This window comes from Trachemys scripta, chromosome 2 (genome assembly GCF_013100865.1).
Source record: "Trachemys scripta elegans isolate TJP31775 chromosome 2, CAS_Tse_1.0, whole genome shotgun sequence".
Taxonomy (NCBI): Eukaryota; Metazoa; Chordata; order Testudines; family Emydidae; genus Trachemys; species Trachemys scripta.
The window spans coordinates 249,458,624-249,480,335 of NC_048299.1; the positions used below are offsets into that span (position 1 = coordinate 249,458,624).

Here is a 21,712-nt window from a genome sequence, read left to right on the forward strand (position 1 = left end):
TTTGCATCACAAAAGCTCAGTATAACCACTATGGTTAAGAAAGCCTATCACCTTTATTTTGGCTGCAAAATTGGATATCAGGACAAGAGGTGGGCCCCACACATATGCTGCAACACTTGTGCAACAAATCTTCGCCAGTGGTTGAACAGGAAAAGGAAATCTATGCCTTTTGCAGTGCCCAATGATTTGGAGAGAGCCAACAGATCATACCAGCAATTGTTACTTCTGCATGGTGCCTCCAGTTGGGAAAGGTGTGTCAAAGAAGAAAAAGTGGACTGTGCATTATCCAAACATTCCATCAGCAATACGCCCAGTACACAAATTACTGCTGTTTTCTCTGTGAATGGGATAGTTGTGCAAGTAATTCCCACTACATCAAGAAAGACTGGCCACTCCGACAGTCATTGGAGCCTGGGAGGAAAAGTGTTCAGCATCCACCACTTGTTGAATCAAGGAAGATTTTGTTATCACCCTTACACATCAAGCTGGGTCTGATGAAGGACTTTGTCAAGGCCATTGACAAAACACAAGCAGCTTTCAAGTACCTCCGTGGAAAATGTCCAAGATTAAGTGAAGCTAAGATAAAGGAAGATGTCTTTGTTGGTCCTCAGATTCGTGAACTTCTTCAAGATGATGCATTTGACCATGCACTGCGTGGTAAGGAAAAGACGGCATGGAAAGCCTTCCAGTTAGTGGCAATACATTTTCTCGGAAACAACAAGGCAGGCAACTACAGGTTGTTGGTGGAAAACCTCCTCAAGGCATACAAAAGCCTTGGTTGCAACATGTCACTAAAGATACATTTCTGGCACTCTCATCTAGATTTTTTTCCACCGAACTGCAGAGCAGTGAGCATGAGCACGGCGAGCGATTTCACCAGGACATTGCAACAATGGAGAAACGCTATCAGGGCAAATGGAGCCCATCAATGCTTGCAGACTATTGCTGGACAGTGACAAGAGATGCTCCATTTAATGAATACAAGAGACAAGCCAAGAAGTGCCGAGTAGACACTGAATAGGACTAAACTATGTACATAATAGTTTTTTGCCTTTTGTTTCATTATAAATTTTATTTATATAACCCTTTTGCTGATTTTTAAAGTGTTACATAAACAGGACAGGTGAAAAATTATCATGTAAAGCAACTATAAACACATGAAAAGACCTAGGTTTACAATTTATGATTAAAACTCTACAATCTACACAATATACATAGACATAAAATGTAAAAACTTAAATATCTTAGAAACAGTAGCCAATCAGTTGTTTTAATTGTCATATTTGAATTCAGCACATCAAAATACATAATAAATAGCACATTTTATCTCTGAAGCAGACGACTTCTCAAAAATTGTAGACCAGTGTAATCAGTGGAAATTGGATTGTCAACATCGACAAGAATTTGAGCAGCATAAGCAACTAATAGAAACAGCTTATATGAAAACTGTTTGATAGTAACAGACTTACAAAATTGCCTTCACATGCAGTCAAACAAGGTCTAGAAGCAGTTCTATTACAAAAGTATGGTGGTCAATGGAAACCAGTTGCTTATTCATGTAGAGTTATGTCAAAAAATGGAATATCACTTGCACAAATAGAAAAAGAGACTTTGGCATTGGATTTTACCCTTACAAAAGTTCACATATTTATATATGGTAGAATACTGGCAGAAACAGATCATAAACTCTTAGTTAATATTTCAAAAAGGAATGTGACAGACATACCGCCTTGGTTACAAATATTATTTTTTCAATTGTATTTGTATGATTTAGAGTTAGAATATCAGCCAGGCAAATCATTAATTGTTGCTGATATTCTTTCTAGCGCTTATGATGTAACCAGTGTAATTGAAGAAAATTATGTTTTGAAACATGCAGATGTGCTTAAAAATTGTTTCCTATATCAGAAGGAGTAGGGAAAGAAATTGTACAAGCAACTAGACAGGATGAGAATTTATGAAGGGTTGTTACTGCTTTTGAAAAAATATATAAATAAAAAATATATCAAAACCATATAATCAATTCATTCAATTTATTATTATCAGTAATTGAAGGGATTCTGTTTAAAGGTGATAGGTAATTCCTTTAGAGTTAACAGCAGAGATGTTGAAATGCACACATAATGGACATTTAGGCATAGAATAAACATGGAGCAAGAGAGTTTCTGTATTGCCCACAAATGAGCCAAAACATAGAGGATTATATAAAAGAATGTGACGTGTCAAAAATATAGAAGTACTCAGTCTAAACAGCCTATGACATTTATTCAAGAAAATTTAAGACCTTGGTCTTAAAGTAGGTTTAGATTTATTTGAATATAAAGGACATGCATATGTTATAATGCTTGATTGTTTTTTTGCATTTTCCTGAAATATGTATATTTGAAAACACATGCCAAACAAGTCATTAATATAATTAAATCAATTTTTGCAAGGCATGGCATTCCCAATATGGTAATAAATGATAATGGACCTCAGTTACACAGTCAAGAGTTTAAAAGTTTGCCATAGCATATGATTTCAAACATATTACATCAATTGTTACTCACAATCTAATGGGCTAGTCGAAAATGGTGTTAAAATAGTAAAAAGATAACTAACAAAGCTGAAGAAACAAATATTGATTTATATTTGCCATTATTAAATCATAAAACACTGCCATTATAATATCTTAGAAACAGTAGCCAATCAGTTGTTTTAATTGTCATATTTGAATTCAGCACATCAAAATACATAATAAATAGCACATTTTATCTCTGAAGCAGACGACTTCTCAAAAATTGTAGACCAGTGTAATCCTTCATTTTTGTTCAGTTCAGCTTGGTGATGGGGCACTTAGTGTGAACAAGACAATACTCAGTTTACGTGACTAAATATATCTTGTTTGAAAGAAACCCTGTTTTTCACTTTTGCTGGCTACCAACTCTCATACACAGACATTAAGAACATATTTTCAGTAAATATGCATAACTCCCTTTCATAGTATTGGTACATACATTTCACAATGATATTGATGACCAGTGTGACACCATTTGAGACCTCTTTCATTTGAGACTTTCATTCGAGACCTCTTTGGTGAACCTGAATGTACATACCAGAATCAGGAGATCCTGTAACCCCATTGCACCCTCTTGTTAGTTGATATTAAGAGGTTCTTTAGTCATAGGTAGACATATAGTAAAGTCTGAAAAATATGTGGATAATAGGAATGCATTTCCAACTCTCAGGAAAGACAATATGCCATAGCAATTAAGGTAATTCATTAGTGTACTAAAAGAAATGCCCAGATGACTCAGTGTGAATGTGTGCAAGCAGCTCTGGATTGTACCTTTTCTAATAGTACTGCACACTGTCTTATTTCATCTGTACTGGTGCATGCTTATCATCTCTAGAACAGTATTTTCACCAATGGTGCACATATTGTGAGAGATACAGTGAATGATGGCAAGCAATCAAAAATATTCAGCTCCACAGTAAAATGAAAAGGCACACCAGAACACCAAAAAAGTGTTGCCAACTTTCACTATATTACCGTGTGTCTCATGGCAAAATGTTTTTTTTTTTTTAAAGTTCTAGCTCCAGAATCATGTGGATATGTGAGAATTGCAGAGTTGTTATTGTTGTCTTGTTTTTTAAGTAAACTTCTAACCCTCATGGTTGTAGAGAAAAAGATTAAAAACATGACCCTAAGGTTCAAAAACCAGAAGGAAATTATAAAGAACCCAGAATTAATTGTTTTTATAAAATCTCCTGATTATAAGTAATTTCATTACTTTGGGGTCTGACTCATGATTTTTGAATGCTTGGCATTGACAGTACTGCATACATGTTCCACCATATTCATGTTATGAAAAGGACAGCCATATGACAAAAGAGTACTACCTTACATTCATCACCAATGCATCCCTTAGGTCAGATCCTCACCCCTGCTCCAGCCACTTTATGCCAGGTAAAAGGATCAGTGTTGTAAAGGAGCTGTAAAGCTTCCAGTTCTGGCTGGGGCAGAATTGTCCTGGTACAGGAATTGTGGAAGTCAGCTTTAAAGGTGTGTTCTGAGGACCCCCTCACAAGCCCTGGCATAGGGGAGTGTCAAGTAGGGTGACCAGATGTCCCAATTTTATAGGGACAATCCTGACATTTGGAGCTTTTTCTTAAATAGGTGCCTATTACCTCCCACCCCGTCCTGATTTTTCACACTTGCTATCTGGTTACCCTAGTGCCAGGGGCAGAGATGGGGGTGAGAGGGGCATGTCAGAGCAGGGCTGCCACTCATAGCACTGTAGAGATTCCAGGAAGCACTGTGGCCTATTAGCGGGGCTGGGAGGCTAAATTACATCAGGGTCACTCCAGCCCAGCATCAGAAGGGTACAAAGGTAGTCTAAAAACCACCTTAAATTTCCTTCCCTGTAGGTTGTGAATTTTGTGCTGTGCCTGTTTGAGTTTCATCCCCTGAATCTCACAAGGACCCAAACAGGCACCAATATCTCCTGCATTTTCATGTGCAGAGTTTGAAAAGTACAGTTTAAAGCAGCTTTTTAATAGCAATTACTGCATGGTACCTAAACAGCAGAGATCTGAGATTAGTTTTACATACTGACCTGAAAGAAATCAGTTCTGGCAAGGTAATATTAGAAGGATTTCTCAATCTGTCTTGCATTCAGTTTGCAGTAGAGGTGCAATCTGACAGACATATTTATTGATGTTTGTAAGGTACTTTGAAATCCTCAAATGGAAGGCTCTATATGCAACGTAGAAATATAGTCAATGTATATTTTGGTGTGAGAATTTCTTTTGTCTGTTTCAGCCTCCTACAAGTATGTTGAAGTGTGTGTACAGTTTTGCCACTTAACAAGTAATGATCCCTTGGGGTAAAATGCAGGATTTCTCAGTTGCAGGGAATCCCAGCTGTCTTTTGGGATTCCATCTGTCTATACTCATTTTTGCTTTTGAAACTTTTAAAGCTTTGATTTGGCAACAGCGTCTGTGAGCAGAGCCGATCCTCATATGTATTGTCATGAAAAAATTAGCTCATGTAACCTCTAAAGAGTCTCTCTCCTCAGACAGGAGGAATTCCAAATTAAATGGCAGCCAAATGGAGTATTTTGTGGGTCTCAGGATGATGCAAGATTTTTCAGGACCAGCAGGTTTCAAATATTCATAGTGATGACACTATGTTTTGTCAAGAGGGTGCATTACATGGGCTGTCCATGGCACCTTCAATTTGTGGCCAGTGGTGGCAAACCCGCCTCCCCTTTGAGAAAGGCTGGGAGCTGATATGGGAGCATCCTTCTCCCCGGTGCAGCTTCAACACCATGTGGCTAGTAACAGCAGGGATATCAGCAAGGGGCACCTCAGTGCTTACCCAAGCAGCCAGATCTGCTAAGGTGATTGGGCAGTACCAGCTGCACTCTTCTGCTCTTTCTGCACACATACTCCTCTGCTGAGGTAATGTTGCCAGACCTCCCTATGGTGGGTCTTGGAATTAGCCCACCATAGAGATGCATGAGTGGGGTCACATCTCTCAGAGATATTATTCCAGGTTGTCTGCAGACTCAGGCAGACATGACTGCATCAGTTACATTTAGGTCACCTTTTTCTCACAACCATGAGGACTAGAATTTTTTTTCTTTGTAGTGAAATCTAAGATACTGATGTAATTACATGACTCCATGCGCTGTGACCATAGGCTAGGGCCTGTCATACCTGTGCCTTAAACTGGGCCTGACAGCATGTAGCATGGAGCCATAAATCTGGAGATCATTGCCTATACTCCAAATCTTGTGTGACAGGAAGGGAGTCTGTGTCTGCAAATCCAGCCAGGAAAGATGTGGAAGTGTGGAGTGCCACCTCCTGGCACGCTCATAAACCCCACAAAAGCTCTGACCAGGAGTTCAGTTACCAGTGAGATCTGTGAGTAGCTGAGGGCAAGTGGCTGCTGCTCACAGCATGCTCCCCAATACAAACCAGTTCCCATTTCCACTGGGAAAGCTCCAGCTGAAGCCATGCTGCCAAGCGGCCATAGGGAAGTAGTAAAGGGGAGAGCATATTTCAATGTAAAGACTATGGTTTTCCATGCAGTCAGCACTGGTCTTCAGTGAATCCCTTTAGATACATGCTTTCTGGAAGCTGATCTCCATGGAGAAGGACTTTGCACCAGATAGGAGTATTCCAAGGAAATGCCTCCACTTGAAACTCAAGGAGTGTCCATTCTTCTTCACAAGAATAACTCACAAAGAGGAGCATCTCTGTTTGTACACTGAGTTGTTGTAATGTGGCTGTCTGAATTTAATCTATGTAGTTTTTAAGAGCTAATGATTTCATAGTAGATTTACTGATGAGGAATTGGACTGGGACAGATGCAACATTTGCTTGGTATTACAGTATAGAACTCTAACTATGGGGAGCTGAAGTGATGTGGTAAAATCACCAACGTTGCTGGAATAAATATCAATCTATTAGGGATATCTTATAACTATTTAAATCTATGCTCTTTACTGCATGGAGGATGGTATGAGATGATCCCTTCCAGCTGAAATGATTTGCTGAGTTTATGTGTCTTTGTTTTTTATACTTTACTTTGCTGGGTACAGTGACTTACTAAAGGTGACTTTAGTGTCACCGGGGGGGAATTCTGCAGGGTCAGAATGTCAGTGATACACCATCCTGGTGGCTATCAGATTGAATTTGAATTGGATTTTGAAGTAGAAACACATGTGTGTTTATTAACTGACATTTTAACAGACCTGAGTTCATATCTGGAGGCACCTGAGGGATATCTACAGCTCTTCTTTCAGTACAGTGTTGTTTGTAATTGTCTGTTGAAAGTATTGTGCTGAGGGGCATCAGAACTTTCTCTTGGGCCAACACGATTCTGTAAAAAGAATAATCTTCCCTATTACTATTTATGGGAACCCAAAATCTCCAGGAGATTTACTATGGTTGCCATTACAAATTTGATTTGATTTGATTTTTTAGCAAACTATAATAGAAAGCTGTTTGGGTTGGAGCAGAAGAGAACTAGAAATGAGGCCCCTAATCCTCTGCTGTTCTCAGCATGTTCCACAGTTTGGTGAGGATGCTTTAAGGAGGTCTAGACTTTTTATGGTATTTTTCATACTGCAGAGCCCTGTAGTGAGTGCAGAGAAAAAAATAAATGTTACCAATATAGTGCCATTTCAGTGAACAGTACGTCCTCTCAGATAATGCTGAACACACTTTGGAAGGGCATTCCCAGGACGTTGCCATCATGTTATACTGACTTACTAGACATTAACTTCACTATCTTTTATTTCCTTTCACACAGCTTCTCATAAAACAGTTAGTAATGATTAACCTCCCTTTTCCTGATACCAGAATTTCATGGATTCCATCCCGCATGCTTATGACAAAATGTCTTTTGACTTAGGTTTCTTCAAATTTCTGCCATGCTGCACACATCTATTGTTAGAAATCTTTGTGAGCTAAATGCAAGAAAAAATCTATCTAACATTACCATGCCAGCACTGATTCCTTTTAGGTTGGAATGTAAAACTATTCTCAGATCTCTGTGCTGGGTGTTTTTATCTCCATTAACCTCTTGACTCAAATATAAACATTTATTGAGGGTTCCCGCCCCTTGTTTGTCCAGAAAAGTGGGTGTCTGCTTGACCTCTTTTATCCTCATTAGCTGATTCTAATTGTTCCCTAAGAGATCACACTTTTGACCCTGTTTGTCCTTGTCAAATTTGTCTGGTTGTGGTTTGTATGAATATAAGACCTTTAGCTGAAATAGCTTTCTCAGGTACAAAGTATTCAAGAACCTTTGCTTCTATGTAGAATGAATAGTAAACAATATTTCAGTTCTGTGATACTCCATCTTTATTGAAACTCAAGATTCCCATTGTACGGTCAATCTGGGTTTAAGGCATGTTGAAGAATCCCTGTTTATGTTCCTTTGGATGTGGACAGAATGTCCATGTAAACGTCTTGAATAATTTATACTACAGTTCTTTTGGGGGGGAAATGATGTTTAATTTGATTGTTGAGGTCTTTTTCAGCCGTCCTACACTTTCATCCTACTGTTATGAAAAGCACCTGAAACAGACTACACTTGGGCTTATTCAGAGACTCTGAGCTAGTGCAGTCAATTTTTATTTAATTAATTTATTCCTAAAGATTTATAACAACAGAAAAAGGCACCTCTCCCAGACTATAGACACCCTTTTAAAATATTAATTTAAAAACACAAATCGTCACATAAAGGGAAATCCAACAGCAAAGTTCTTCATATACCGGCAATGATGTGCTAAACTTTACAGTAAAAAAGATTAAAGAATGTTCCACTTTCCCCTGGTATTACCCCAGTCAGTACCCCTCTCCCCAGAAGTCCAAGCAACAGTGATCTTTGTAGCATACCCTGAAAGTCAACACATTCAGATCATTTTGGTCCAAGGAAGGATCAAGTTCCAAAGTTGAAGAGCCCTCATGGAGAACACCTTGCCCTGCCAGCAGTTCCTTCCGCTTTAAATCAAGAGACCCCCGTGGGGCAAGGGCAGAGAAGTGGTCTCTCAAATAGACAGGCCCCGGGCCATTTAGAACTTCATAGGTCACAACCAAAACCCAGGATGAACATGAACATGTGGCCACCTCTCCCTCTCCCTCAGTTTGGTTGCCAATCTTTACAGGCAGTTGGGGCCTTGTGAAGTTTCACTTTCAAATAAAAATAAGTTTATTTACATATCTGTATAGCTTGGCTCAGAGCTAGGACAAGAACATGGCAAATTCCTTTGAGGTTTGCCCACCGATTCTTCTCAAGTGGCAGAACTTTAAAGAGAAACACCCTGTTTCCTCTCCAGCCCAGCTGTGGTACTCAGCAACCATTCACAGACCGCTGAACTGGTTTCAGGCTTTACTTAAACAGATCACTTGGGAGCTATTTTAATGCTCCCAATTCAGTTTCTTAAGCTCAAGAAAACCTTTAAGCAATAAAGCACCATTGCTGACTGCAAAGTAGACTCAGATCTGACTGATGGCTTTCAGTGTATGCTGGGGTGCATGGATACAGTATAGGAGCAGATTAGGCACCAGCCTTCACAATATGTCTTTTGGTCTCGCAGATACTGAGTTACTAGCCTGGGATTGGGCTTCTAGCTAGCTAAAGGAAGAATGGCTCTATGATTAAAGCACAAGAGAGAGGGTTCAGTTCAGTTCCCAGCTCTGTTCTAGATTTCCTGTGTGATGATGGGCACATCATGTAATTTGAATGTGTGTCTTTTCCCCCTCCGTAAAATCACAGAAATGTGGGGCTGTAAGGAACCTCCAGAGGTCATCTAATCCAGCCACCCATGCTGAGGCAGGGCTAAGTATACCTAAACCATCCCTGTTTGTCCAGTCTGTTCTCAAAAACCTGGGATGACTGGGATTCCATAACCACACTCGGAAGCCTATTCTAGTACCTACCTATCCTTATAGTTAGGAAGCTTGTCCTAATATATAACTGAATCTCTCTTGCTGCAGAAAGAACAGGAGTACTTGTGGCACCTTAGAGACTAACAAATCTTGCTGCAGACTAAACCCATTGATTCTTGTCCTACCTTCAGTGGACATGGAGAACAATTGATCACCATCCTCTTTATAGCGACCCTTAACATATTTGAAGACTGTTATCAAATCCCCCTAATTTTTCTTTCTTTCAAGACTAAACATGCCCAGTTTTTTTAACCTTTCCTCATGGGTCAGGTTTTCTAAACTTTTTATCATTTTTGTTCTCCTCTGGACTTTCACCAGTTTGTCCACATCATTCTTAAAGTGTGCCAGACAGAACTGGACACATTACTTCAGCTGAGGCCTCACCAGTGCCGAATAGAGCAGGACAATTACCTCCCATGTCTTACATACAATACTCCTTTTAATACGCCCCAGAATGATATTAGCCAACTGCATCACATTTTTTAATCATATTCAGTTTGTGATCCACTATGATTCTAGATCTTTTTCCCCAGTACTACTGCCTAACTAATTATTCCCCACTTTGTAATTGTGCATTTGATTTTTCCTTCCTAAATCTAGTACATTGCACTTGTCTTTATTGAATTCCATCTTGTTGATTTCAGACCAGGTCATCAATTTGTCAAGATTGTTTTGAATTCTAATCCTATCCTCCATACGACTAGCACTCCTTCGCAACATGGTATCATCTGCAAATTTTATAAGCATACTCTTCACTCCATCAATGAAAATATTGAACAGTACAGACCCAGGACAGACCCCAGCAGAGCCTCACTAGATACGTTCCCCCAGTTTGACAGTAAACAATTAATAACTACGCTTTCAGTTTGGTTTTTCAACCAGTTTTGCATCCACTTTATAGTAATTTCATCTAGACCACATTTCCCTAATTCACGTATGGAATGTCAATAAGCCTTACTAAAATCAAGATATCACATCTACAGCTTCTCCCCCACCCCCCTTCACGAGGCCAGTAAATGGGGGTAATAGTACTTCCTTTTTCTCACCCTTCACCATGTCTTGTCTATTTAAATTATAAACTGTTGGGAGCAGGGATTGTCTCTTGCTATGCCAAACACAAATAGGCCCTGATATTGATGGGGCCTCTAGGCACAACTTTAATGCAAATAGTAATAACAGCCACTTGAGGCACAACAGAAAGTCTAGGTGAGGAGGAAAGGAATGAAAGGTCAGATGTCTGAGAAGAGAAAAGCCAGGAGAGTTGCGGAAGTGGAAGCTGGAACTTAGAGAACAGTAAGTGTGTGTCCTTTTCTGCACTTACTGGATAAGAGAAGCCTTCTTTTTGCTTAAACTTGGACTGTAGCTTAAAATAGGCCTTTTATTTATTTGTCTGTTTAATGTATTATCTACTTGTCAAGGACTATTGCCGGAATAGATTTACTCTACCTTTTGATTACTTCTGTGGCAACCCGAGACCATGAATAAGTGTGCAAACAGTAACGTGAACTTAAATCAGAAGTTGACCCTACGAGCTGCTGAGCACACTCAGCTCCCATTGACTGCAGGCTGACTTTGCTGCTAAAGCTTGCCGTGATTTTAAACACATACGGGCCTGATTCTTATGTGTGCAAAGGGCATTTTTCATCGCCCCAGCAGTGGAAAATTATTTTAGTGTGAAAAAAAATCAGGCTCATATTTGTTTTTAATAGCAGAGGGAAGGGTTAATGATTTGATTGTCTTTCCCTCTTTTTGTTGTTTCTTCTGTGCATGTCTCATTTATATAATGTCTGTTTGCAGGATCGTTATGTAAATAGCATGCTCTGATTACATAACTGGTGTTGTCATATATATGGCTTGTTAGTGATTTAAATAGGAGCATAACATAATCAAAAAATCTCAACTAGTCAAATCAAATTATTGCTTTAAATCCATATTCCAAATCTATGTAATGAAGATAAAATTTGCATCACAGTTCCCCACATAAGGTAGTACATACTAGCCACAGCTTCTGCATTTGTATATCTTAGTTTTGCAGGACTAGAAACAATCCTTAAAAGTCAGCCACATTGTCTTTCTATTTATAATCCTACCACACTTAATGTATTTGTTGTCACTAGTTTTCTTTAGGTCACTTTTAGAAATATTTATTTCTATTTGTTTCCCTCTGTATTTGTATTTGTTACAGTTGTTAGTCTGGAAAAACAAATAATGTAATATAGCACACATGGAAAAGCCTATGGATGAACATTTGCATAGAGAATACGAAAGATAAAATACACATAAACAAAAGAATATTAGATTCAGTACAACAGTGCTGTACAGTGATACGATCAAAGTGATTCCTCTGTGGAGAAAGAAGTGGTTCGGGACTATTTAGAAAAACTGGACGAGCACAAGTCCATGGGGCCGGATGCGCTGCATCTGAGGGTGCTAAAGGAGTTGGCGGATGTGATTGCAGAGCCATTGGCCTTTATCTTTGAAAACTCATGGCGATCGGGGGAGGTCCCAGATGACTGGAAAAAGGCTAATGTAGTGCCCATCTTTAAAAAAGGGAAGAAGGAGGATCCGGGGAACTACAGGCCAGTCAGCCTCACCTCAGTCCCTGGAAAAATCATGGAGCAGGTCCTCAAGGAATTAATTCTGAAGCACTTAGAGGAGAAGAAAGTGATCAGGAACAGTCAGCATGGATTCACCAAGGGCAAGTCATGCCTGACTAACCTAATTGCCTTCTATGAGGAGAAAACTGGCTCTGTAGATGAGGGGAAAGCAGTGGATGTGTTATTCCTTGACTTTAGCAAAGCTTTTGATACAGTCTCCCACAGTATTCTTGCCAGCAAGTTAAAGAATTATGGGCTGGATGAATGGACTATAAGGTGGATAGAAAGCTGGCTAGATCATCGGGCTCAACGGGTAGTGATCAACGGCTCCATGTCTAGTTGGCAGCCGGTTTCAAGTGGAGTGCCCCAGGGGTCGGTCCTGGGGCCGGTTTTGTTCAATATCTTCATTAATGATCTGGAGGATGGTGTGGACTGCACTCTCAGCAAGTTTGCAGATGACACTAAACTGGGAGGAGTGGTAGATACGCTGGAGGGTAGGGACAGGATACAGAGGGACCAAGACAAATTAGAGGATTGGGCCAAAAGAAACCTGATGAGGTTCAACAAGGACAAGTGCGGAGTCCTGCACTTAGGACGGAAGAACCCATCCACTGTTACAGACTAGGGACCGAATGGCTAGGAAGCAGTTCTGCAGAAAAGGACCTAGGGGTTACAGTGGACGAAAAGCTGGATATGAGTCAACAGTGTGCCCTTGTTGCCAAGAAGGCTAATGGCCTTCTGGGCTGTATAAGTAGGGGCATTGCCAGCAGATCGAGGGACGTGATCATTCCCCTCTATTCTACATTGGTTATGCCTTATCTGGAGTACAGTGTCCAGTTTTGGGCCCCACACTACAAGAAGGATGTGGAAAAATTGGAAAGAGTCCAGCGGAGGGCAACAAAAAATGATTAGGGGGCTGGAGCACATGACTTATGAGGAGAGGCTGAGGGAACTGGAATTGTTTAGTCTGCAGAAGAGAAGAAAGAGGGGGGATTTGATAGCTGCTTTCAACTACCTGAAAGGGGGTTCCAAAGAGGATGGATCTAGACTGTTCTCAGTGGTACTGGATGACAGAACAAGGAGTAATGGTCTCAAGTTGCAGTTGGGGAGGTTTAGGTTGGATATTTGGAAAAACTTTTTCACTAGGAGGGTGGTGAAGCACTGGAATGGGTTACCTAGGGAGGTGGTGGAATCTTCTTCCTTAGAGGTTTTTAAGGTCAGGCTTGACAAAGCCCTGGCTGGGATGATTTAGTTGGGAATTGGTCCTGCTTTGAGTAGGGGATTGGACTAGATGACCTCCTGAGGTCCCTTCCAACCCTGAGAGTCTATGATTCTATGATTCAAAGCCGACTCAAGAAGATCAAAAAATATTATCAGAGAGACAAGATGGGTGAGGTAATATCATTTATTGGACCAACTTCTGTTGGTGTAAGAGACAAGCTTTTGAGCTACACAGCAGAGCTCTTCTTCAGGTCTGGAAGAGGTACTCAGGGTATGTCTGCACAGCAAAGAAAAACCTATGGCAGTCTGGTGCCAGCCAACTTGGGCTCACTCAGGAGGCTCAGGCTGCAGGTCTGTTTCACTGTTGTGTAGACTTCTGGCTAGGGGACTGAGAGGAGCAGGGAGTGGGGCCGGGGGGTGGAGAGGAGCCCTTGGCCAGCCGGCGGGCACGCCGAGAGGAGCAAGTGGTGGGCAAGGGAAGCCAGTGGGGTCTCGGGGCGCAGTGCAAGTGGAGCAGGCCGGGGACCCTTCTGAGCATGGGCCCGGCTCCATGGTGCCACTGGAGCCATTGTAAACCTGGCACTGAAAGAGTGATCACTTTCTGAAAAGTGTCCATCCACAGGTGATAGAGTGTTTTTGTCTTTTATCATCTTTCTGTGTGAGTTCAGTCAAGAGCGTTGTGGTTGTATGATTTCACCCACATTGTTATTCTTGGCGTATTTGGTGCACTGAATGAGGTACACCACATGTTGTGAGAGGCATGTGCAAGACCCATGGCTCTTGAAAGGTGTGTTGTGGGGGTATTGATCATCATAGCAATGGCAATATGTCTTCAATAAAAAGTATTCAGTATGGATTCATATAAGATAATATTTCCTTATATAAATAAAATCCTTTATAATCTTCTCATTTTATTTGCAAGTAGTCTGCAACCATATATTGTACATGCAATAGTTCAATTGTACCTCTTAAAATAGTTTAGTAAATTTCTATAATACTCAATAAATGTCAGTGCAACTGGAATCTCCATGTGACCACATGGTTTTCCATCTCCTTAGATATTTGAAATCACTGGAAAATCTCAAGTGAACCATTACTGGCACTAACTGGAGAAATTCTCCCAGAAAAGGTTGGAGTCTCTTGAACAGAATTATATCTAGATGAAAAAAATTCAGTTAAAAATTACCTTGAGACCCTTTTATTGTACTCTTTACTCTGTGTTGTGGTTTCATAATGTTTGATATACAGGACAAGCACTCTGAATGATACAAGTCTAAACAGTGTTTCACTACCACTCAATGAAAGGGCACTCATGATAAGGCTTACTAAATTCCAGATCAGTCAGTTTTTTGCTATTAGATTTATGAAAAGAGTTAAGCACAAATAATTTGTGTACTTGTACAGTACTTTCTTAAATCCCAAACCCTATGAGTATAAAATCTAAAATGTACACTGGATATATTTTTGTTAAAACTATTGGTGTGTATCTCCTTGTCTCTCTGTGCCTTTCAGAACTGGGGATGTCATGCTTTAATTCCTCTGATTTGAATTCATTCACACTACCTCTTTTACAGACTTTTGGAGACCCTGTGTAGTGAATCATTAGCATGATTATTATTTCAGCCATAGTAAAATTGCACATCAACACTTAGCAAATGGGGGGAAATTACATTATCCATTCGGAATAATTTCCTACTATAATATAAATGTTACCCAGGACATGTCTTTGAAATGGATACTGATTCTTTGAATTCTTTCCTGTCTGTTTCAGGAAATAGTGAGATCCTGTTGATAATGAAGTACAATGTGTCTAAAGTTCACTTCTAAATACTTAGCTCTTTGCTGTAAAAGTCATCTGCATTCCCTTTATAATTCTGAACCACCAGAGATCTGCCTAATCTTGGAGATCTGATCCAATATCATTCAGAAAAATCCTTGATAATAATTCCACCATTCAGATCAGTGAAAGCACTAAAGCCTTACTGCTTGTATCTTCTTAAAAAATATCCTGAGGCTGGGGAATAAGACCTTGGCTTATGAGTTTGGAGATTTAGCTGTTTGCAAATAAAATGATTATTACTATTATTATTCAAGTTCTTAATCAACACAAGCAAATGGCATCTATTTGTTATCATCCTTTCTACAGAAGACAAAGGCTCCAGTCCCTATGGTGCTGACTGCTGGCCCCAAGTGGTTGCTAGATGTGACTTGGCAGGGAGTAGAAGACAACAAAAACAACTGTATCGTGTACAGCAAAGGTAAACACAAGCTGATTTTCTTCTGCTTTCTTTGCAAGGAATTAATAACAGCATTGAAACACACCCATTGCATAAGAGAAAGCAAATTGGAGCAGTGTATGTTTCCCTTGTCTTGTATATAAGTATTTCTTATTCCCCTACTTCACATCTTAAAAAAAATTGTTTTGCTGTCTTTAATAATAAAACCACCATGTTCTGTCTAATAATATTAAATGCTTTTGAAGCAGAGAGTCACCACTACTCAGGTATATGCCAGATATAAAATATCATGCTCATTTCACCTTCAGAGTCTAGGCCTCATGGGAAATATTAGATCCATATTGTGTGTATACTCTCTAAGTGAGTTCTCCCTGGCTTTTTACATGTCATATCAACACGCATTGCTCCATGGCATATTATACTGCAGACTGTTACGTGAAATCTTGTATGCAGTGTAGAAGTAGCTGTGTGAATCCCAGGATATTAGAGAGACAAGGTAGGTGAGGTAATATCTTTTAATGGACCAACTTCTGTTGGTGAAAGATACAAGCTTTTGAGCCACACACAGCTCTTCTTTAGGTCTGGGAAAGGTCTTGAACAAGAGCTCTGTGTGGCTTGAAAGCTTTCCTCTCCCACCAACAGAAGTTGGTCCAGTAAAAGATATTACCATTAAAACCATTACATGGATTAAGAATTCATGTCTGCATGATCATAGAAAATAACAGCAGCTAGCTTGCAGGGTCATTGCCTTTGTCATTCCAGAGTGTGACATCAAAATATGTTGAGGTTATTTTTGGTAAATTTTCTGTACCAAGATAGAGTATCATGATGTCATATCGTAATGCGTGGATGAACTGGAATGCGTACCACTGCCCTCTTTGGGATGGAATGTCAGGCCTGCTCAAGTGAGTGTGACTGCTTTGCAGCCGCACAAAAATGATTGAAGTAGGCTTGGCAGAAATCATGTTTATATATATATATAAAATTTCAACAGATAAATCAATGTTTATTTTTAAGCATTTTTTCTAGTTTTATCAATTAAATTTTCACAGTTGTGCAAAATAATGGGGTTTAAGCATTTTTTTTCAATTTTTATCAATTTAAATGTTCATAGTTGTGGGAAATCAATGTGCGGATCAGACAATAATAATTTAATGACAGTAGTTGTTAAGATTCAAAAAGTTAAAGCTTTATAACTGCTAAAACACAACAAAAACCATAAACTGTCAACATCAGGCGTCAAAATATGCAAAGTAAATATACTGAAATCAACCTCTATTAAGTTATCAAGCAGCATTTTTCTTACTTTGCCTATATGTACATTTCAGTTACTATTGAGGGAATTATTTTTGTGTTGGTTTGTGTGTGTATGGTGAAATCAGTATTTACTGACACTTGCCAATAAAAATCTAAGCCTGCCAAGACCAGATATGTGTATTATTATTCCCATACGTAATATCTATTTTAGCTCAAGATGTAAAGACTTTTGGAGCAAAAGGCTCTGAGTTCAATCCACAATACCGGGTGTGTGATATAGTCAGCAACCATGATACCTGATGTCTCCATGTGGAACCATGGATATGTTACAGCATTATAGGAAAGCAGCACATGGCATGGGAACAACCCATCAGCTGTTGCTGTTTTTGGCTTTCCCAAGCAAGATCCGGTTGCAAAACTATGATTCTCTATCCTTGTGTTCAACTCCCCAGTCTCAGTGCTTTGTGAATTCTTCAGAACTTGTACTGCTCTTGTTTAATTTCTTTTAGGTTTTATGTCTAACCAAATAAACCTACTGAGATCAAAGATTTGTTTACTGCGACAACCTAGTGACCATTTCAGCATCCAGGCAAATAAGCACCCATATCAATATATTAACATACAAAACACTAATCATAACATCAAAGACTCCTAAAAACTTACTAGAAACAATTACAACTTGTTCCTATAATCATTGCAATTTATATACTTATAAGAGGATTGCTTTTAAACTGCCACGAGCCTTTGAAAGTTGAAACGCTGAAAACAGGGAATTAGCATGTTCAAAATGAGTTGCACACCAGGGTCTTACAAATTCTTTCTGTTATAATTACAAAACACCAATATATTAATTCTGTAACCTGCAGTACCTGAAATACCACAGACATGGGCCCAAATCTAGAAGGGGATCCAGTCATGCTTCCTTAGGAGCATTGCGATGAACTGCCCAAGTGGGAAAATTTGTGAAGTATTGTGTGTGTGGTATGGCAGAGCTTCTTATGCATTCAAACTGCAGTTTATTTTGAATAGTGTTAAACCTGCTTCGTGGACAAACTTTTTATTGTAGAAACTTTCTGTTATAGTAGGAATTTTCTTTCACTTCTACATATCTTCTGAAAATTCCCATAAGACAGTGTCTTGTCAAGTACATAAGCCTGTATTATTATTATAATACTTAGTACATATACAATACTTTACAAGTATTAACTAATTGATTAAACAGATACATTACTATCTACATGAACACATCTATAATAATATGGAGGGGTTTTGGAATAAGGTAAACTAGACTATGAATAAGAAAATAGCTAATCATTCAAGGTTTGAAGGCAATGATATTTAGTATCCTTTCAGGTCATGTGTGCATTAGCATTAAGACTAATGGTGAAAGCAAAAAGTGTCCAATTAATACAGTTTAAGCAACTACACTTTTTTGCAGTCCATTTACATTTCTCTTATTTTTGTATAATGTGAACTTAGTTTAAAAGACAAGAGAAGACTATTTTAAAACTATATTTAAATCCAAAAATGTCCTGTTTTATTTGTTTTAATGATCACTTAGAAACCACAAAAGATAAACTATTCAGTGGTTTAAGAACTCTCCAATACATAATAATAGAAATTTTAAACCAGATTTTAGGAATTGTGCTTTATATAGACTTGCAAATGTGTTCTTTCAAACAATACAGGTTGAATGATTCAAAATACAGCTGCTATTGAAACAGACCAAGATGGTATTTATGCATGAACTGTATGTTCATAGCAACTTAGTGTACTTGAGAAGCAGCCATGCCTAACACAGGATTATGCAAAAATTTAGAAGAGCTATAAAATTGGATCTATGAATACATCCACAAGCTAAGAAAGGGCTGAGGTATTACCTAGAAATCCTCTGTTAGGAATTTAAGCAAATTAAATGGGACTGAAAATAAGAGAATAGAAACAATATGCAAAATTCAGTTGCACAGACTGCAATGCACACTCACATACACACATTTTTAGGTGCATTACTTAAACCATTCTCACTTTCATATGGAATGTATGGATACTATATGTTTAGTGGCATTGTTAAAACAGGGTGCCTGTACAAATATTTAGCTGTGGGAATTATAAAATCATAAGGCGATTAAGTTAGCTAGTTGTGAGATTCCAATATTGCTTTTTAAATGACTTCAGGATATAGGAGGTGCTAAGGTTATTATCTGTTATCAGGAATACAGTGGAATTGTACGACTGGATAATAACTAAACAACTGACACAATGTAAAATTACATTATCAGTGTGTTAAAACAAAATTGCGCCCTAAAGGAGTCTACATGCCAGCTCAGAGCTGCAGTGTAATTATGCTTAACTCTGATAATTAAAATACAACGGAGATCAACAGAATCATTTTCATTAAGAAAATTATTAATGATGGTGGTATAACAGTAATTGATTGCAGAGCACCACAGGATAACTCCATGCAGTAAAACCAACATGTTTAATATATGTCTAAGGCTGCTTGATTATGTTGCATAAGACTGAGGGTGTTTAAAGTTCAAATAGGAGCTGTGGAGCATGTTTGTATTGGAAACCAAAGATCATAAAATGGCTGCTTTTAAAACTTCAATTCGGATTCAGATTGCCATGTTCTTCAGGAATGGTTTGAGGTCAGGAATACTGGCCGACTGGCCTTAGAGCTACTGAAAAAGAGCCATCTACTGGCCCAGTTGTACAGCAACAACAACTCAAATATTTCTTGAGCCTTCTGTCATTTCATTTCATGTTATGCATTGGTTGTTTTTACATTTATGTTAGTGATTTACTGATGTTATTTCATTCTCTGTCTGGCCTTACTGCGTAGTTTATGCCCTTAGTTATTACTAAGAGGATGCAGCAGAAAAAAACATTTGTTCTTACCCCATTGGTATTCAAAAATTATTAATGATTTGTTTGTAAATAATTCTACAGAGTGATATTGTTAATTGTCCCAGTAGTGTTTGCTATGTGGTATTAAATACCATGAAAACCTGTATTCCTCCACAAGTAAAACTGCAGTCACTGCTAGCTGAGAGTCTAAAACAAAATACAAAATCCCAGTTAGAAAGGATGTTGCCTTAGGGTAAGAACTAATAATGCTTCATTTTATTTTTGTAAATACAAAAATGGAAAAGAAAAAAAATCTATTGAGGAATGATTCACCACATATCTAAGGCTTGGATTCTTGTTGTTCAAACAGATGTTACTATTAAAAGCTGCCCCAAAACGTCTATTCTCTGATCATAATGGTGAACAAGTCTGCTAGGGTAGATTTACAGGATGAGATTAGTTAAAATGACAGATACCCACACTGAAATTGTGCCATGTAGCAAATTTATAAATAGGCAATGTTAAAAAAATAGTATAGGCTAGGGGACAGAATTGGGTACCAGACTCTCATGAGTTCTAATCTCAGCGCTGCTAATGACTTGCTGTGTGCCCTTGGGCAAGTCTCTTAACCTTTATGTGTCTTAGTCTGTAAATAATACCTCCATACCGACCTCACTAGTGTGCTGTGGGAGTTAATTAGCTAGTTAGCTAATATGTATACAATGCTTTGAAGATATACAACTGTTGTAAAAGGGCTAAGTTACTCTGCCATACAGAACTGAATATTCTTTTTAGTTAACTTTTCTTGTTTAAAGAAAATTTAGTCTGTTTTACCTTTGTAGTGAAGGCCACTTTACAATAGGAGGAATTTTAATTTTTTTCTATAGTGACGTAGGATTACTTTTCTGTAGTTGTTCTGTGAAATTCTTGATACCATATCTTTCTCCAGCAAGTGAGTTCTCCAGTAACAAATGCATTTCGCAATTTCAGCTAATACAATGCTAAATTGCTGTACCGACACATAGCATCAGAACCCTAATGAGGTATAGGTCAAATATTCTTAGGATATGAGTGTATTTTGTTATGGGTCAAAGGGGATTTTTTTAGTAGGCCAAAGGTTAACTTGGAGCATATACTTCAGAATTCTAGATGTTCTTTCACATATTATTAAATGCATATTTTGTTTAAATCCCTATGTGTATAAATGTATACTGTTATGTTCCGTGTAGACAATCAGAATGCAGTATCTGTAGAGAGAATGTTAGTCCCCATGGACAGCCTCTATTCGGTAAACATGCCTTCTGTGATGTTACAGATTTCTTAGGGTACGTCTTCGCTACCCGCCATATCGGCGGGTAGCAATGGATTTATCCGGGATTGATATATCGCGTCTCGTTAAGACGCGACATATCGATCCCCGAACGCGCTCACCGTCGACTCCGGAACTCCACCAGAGCGAGCGGTGGTAGCGCAGTCGACGGGGGAGCTGCGGCCGTTGATCCCGCACCGTCTGGACCCCAGGTAATTCGATCCAAGATACTTCGACTTCAGCTACGCTATTCGCGTAGCTGAAGTTGCATATCTTGGATCGATTCCCCCCACTAGTGTAGACCAGCCCTTATTGGCTATTTGTGTGTGAAAGTGTATGTGTTTACATTTCTCTCTTTGTAATGCTCTGATAAATTGTAAAATGCTGATATAGGGTAAAAAATAAGATTGTGTGTGCAGTGTACATGTATAATAATAGCAATGTCCAATCCTTTTCTAAATAGCTGACGTGTGTTGGAGGAATGGGGCCTGAGATTCTTTCCCACCCATTTAGCACTAGGGCAGTATGCCCTCATGACCACTATGAGAAGGGTTAGCAAATGGGCCATGACCAGTAGAAAGAATGTACTGGAAGGGCACCATTCATGCTGCTCCTTTTTGGAGAATCATTGAGCTGGCAGGTTGGCCAAGGAACCTTCCGCACACTCACCCCTGCTATACCCCATGTGGCATCAGCAAGCAGGGCAAGATATTGTATTTATTGTTTATTTATGATAGCACCCACTGTGTCTTGGGTGCATTCCAGAGAGACAAGAAGGCATGAACAGTACCTGCCCC

The 21,712-nt window shown here is 39.0% G+C and overlaps 1 protein-coding gene across 8 annotated transcripts in view; it reads left to right on the forward strand.

The window, feature by feature from the left end:
• Nucleotides 1–21,712, forward strand: part of ZFPM2 (zinc finger protein, FOG family member 2) — a 437,522-nt gene that overhangs the window by 288,036 nt on the left and 127,774 nt on the right. For all 8 annotated transcript variants that reach the window (XM_034763468.1, XM_034763465.1, XM_034763469.1 and 5 more), the window contains one exon: nt 15,412–15,523. In XM_034763468.1, the coding sequence (XP_034619359.1) occupies nt 15,412–15,523 (112 nt within the window). The remainder of the gene's footprint in view (nt 1–15,411; nt 15,524–21,712) is intronic.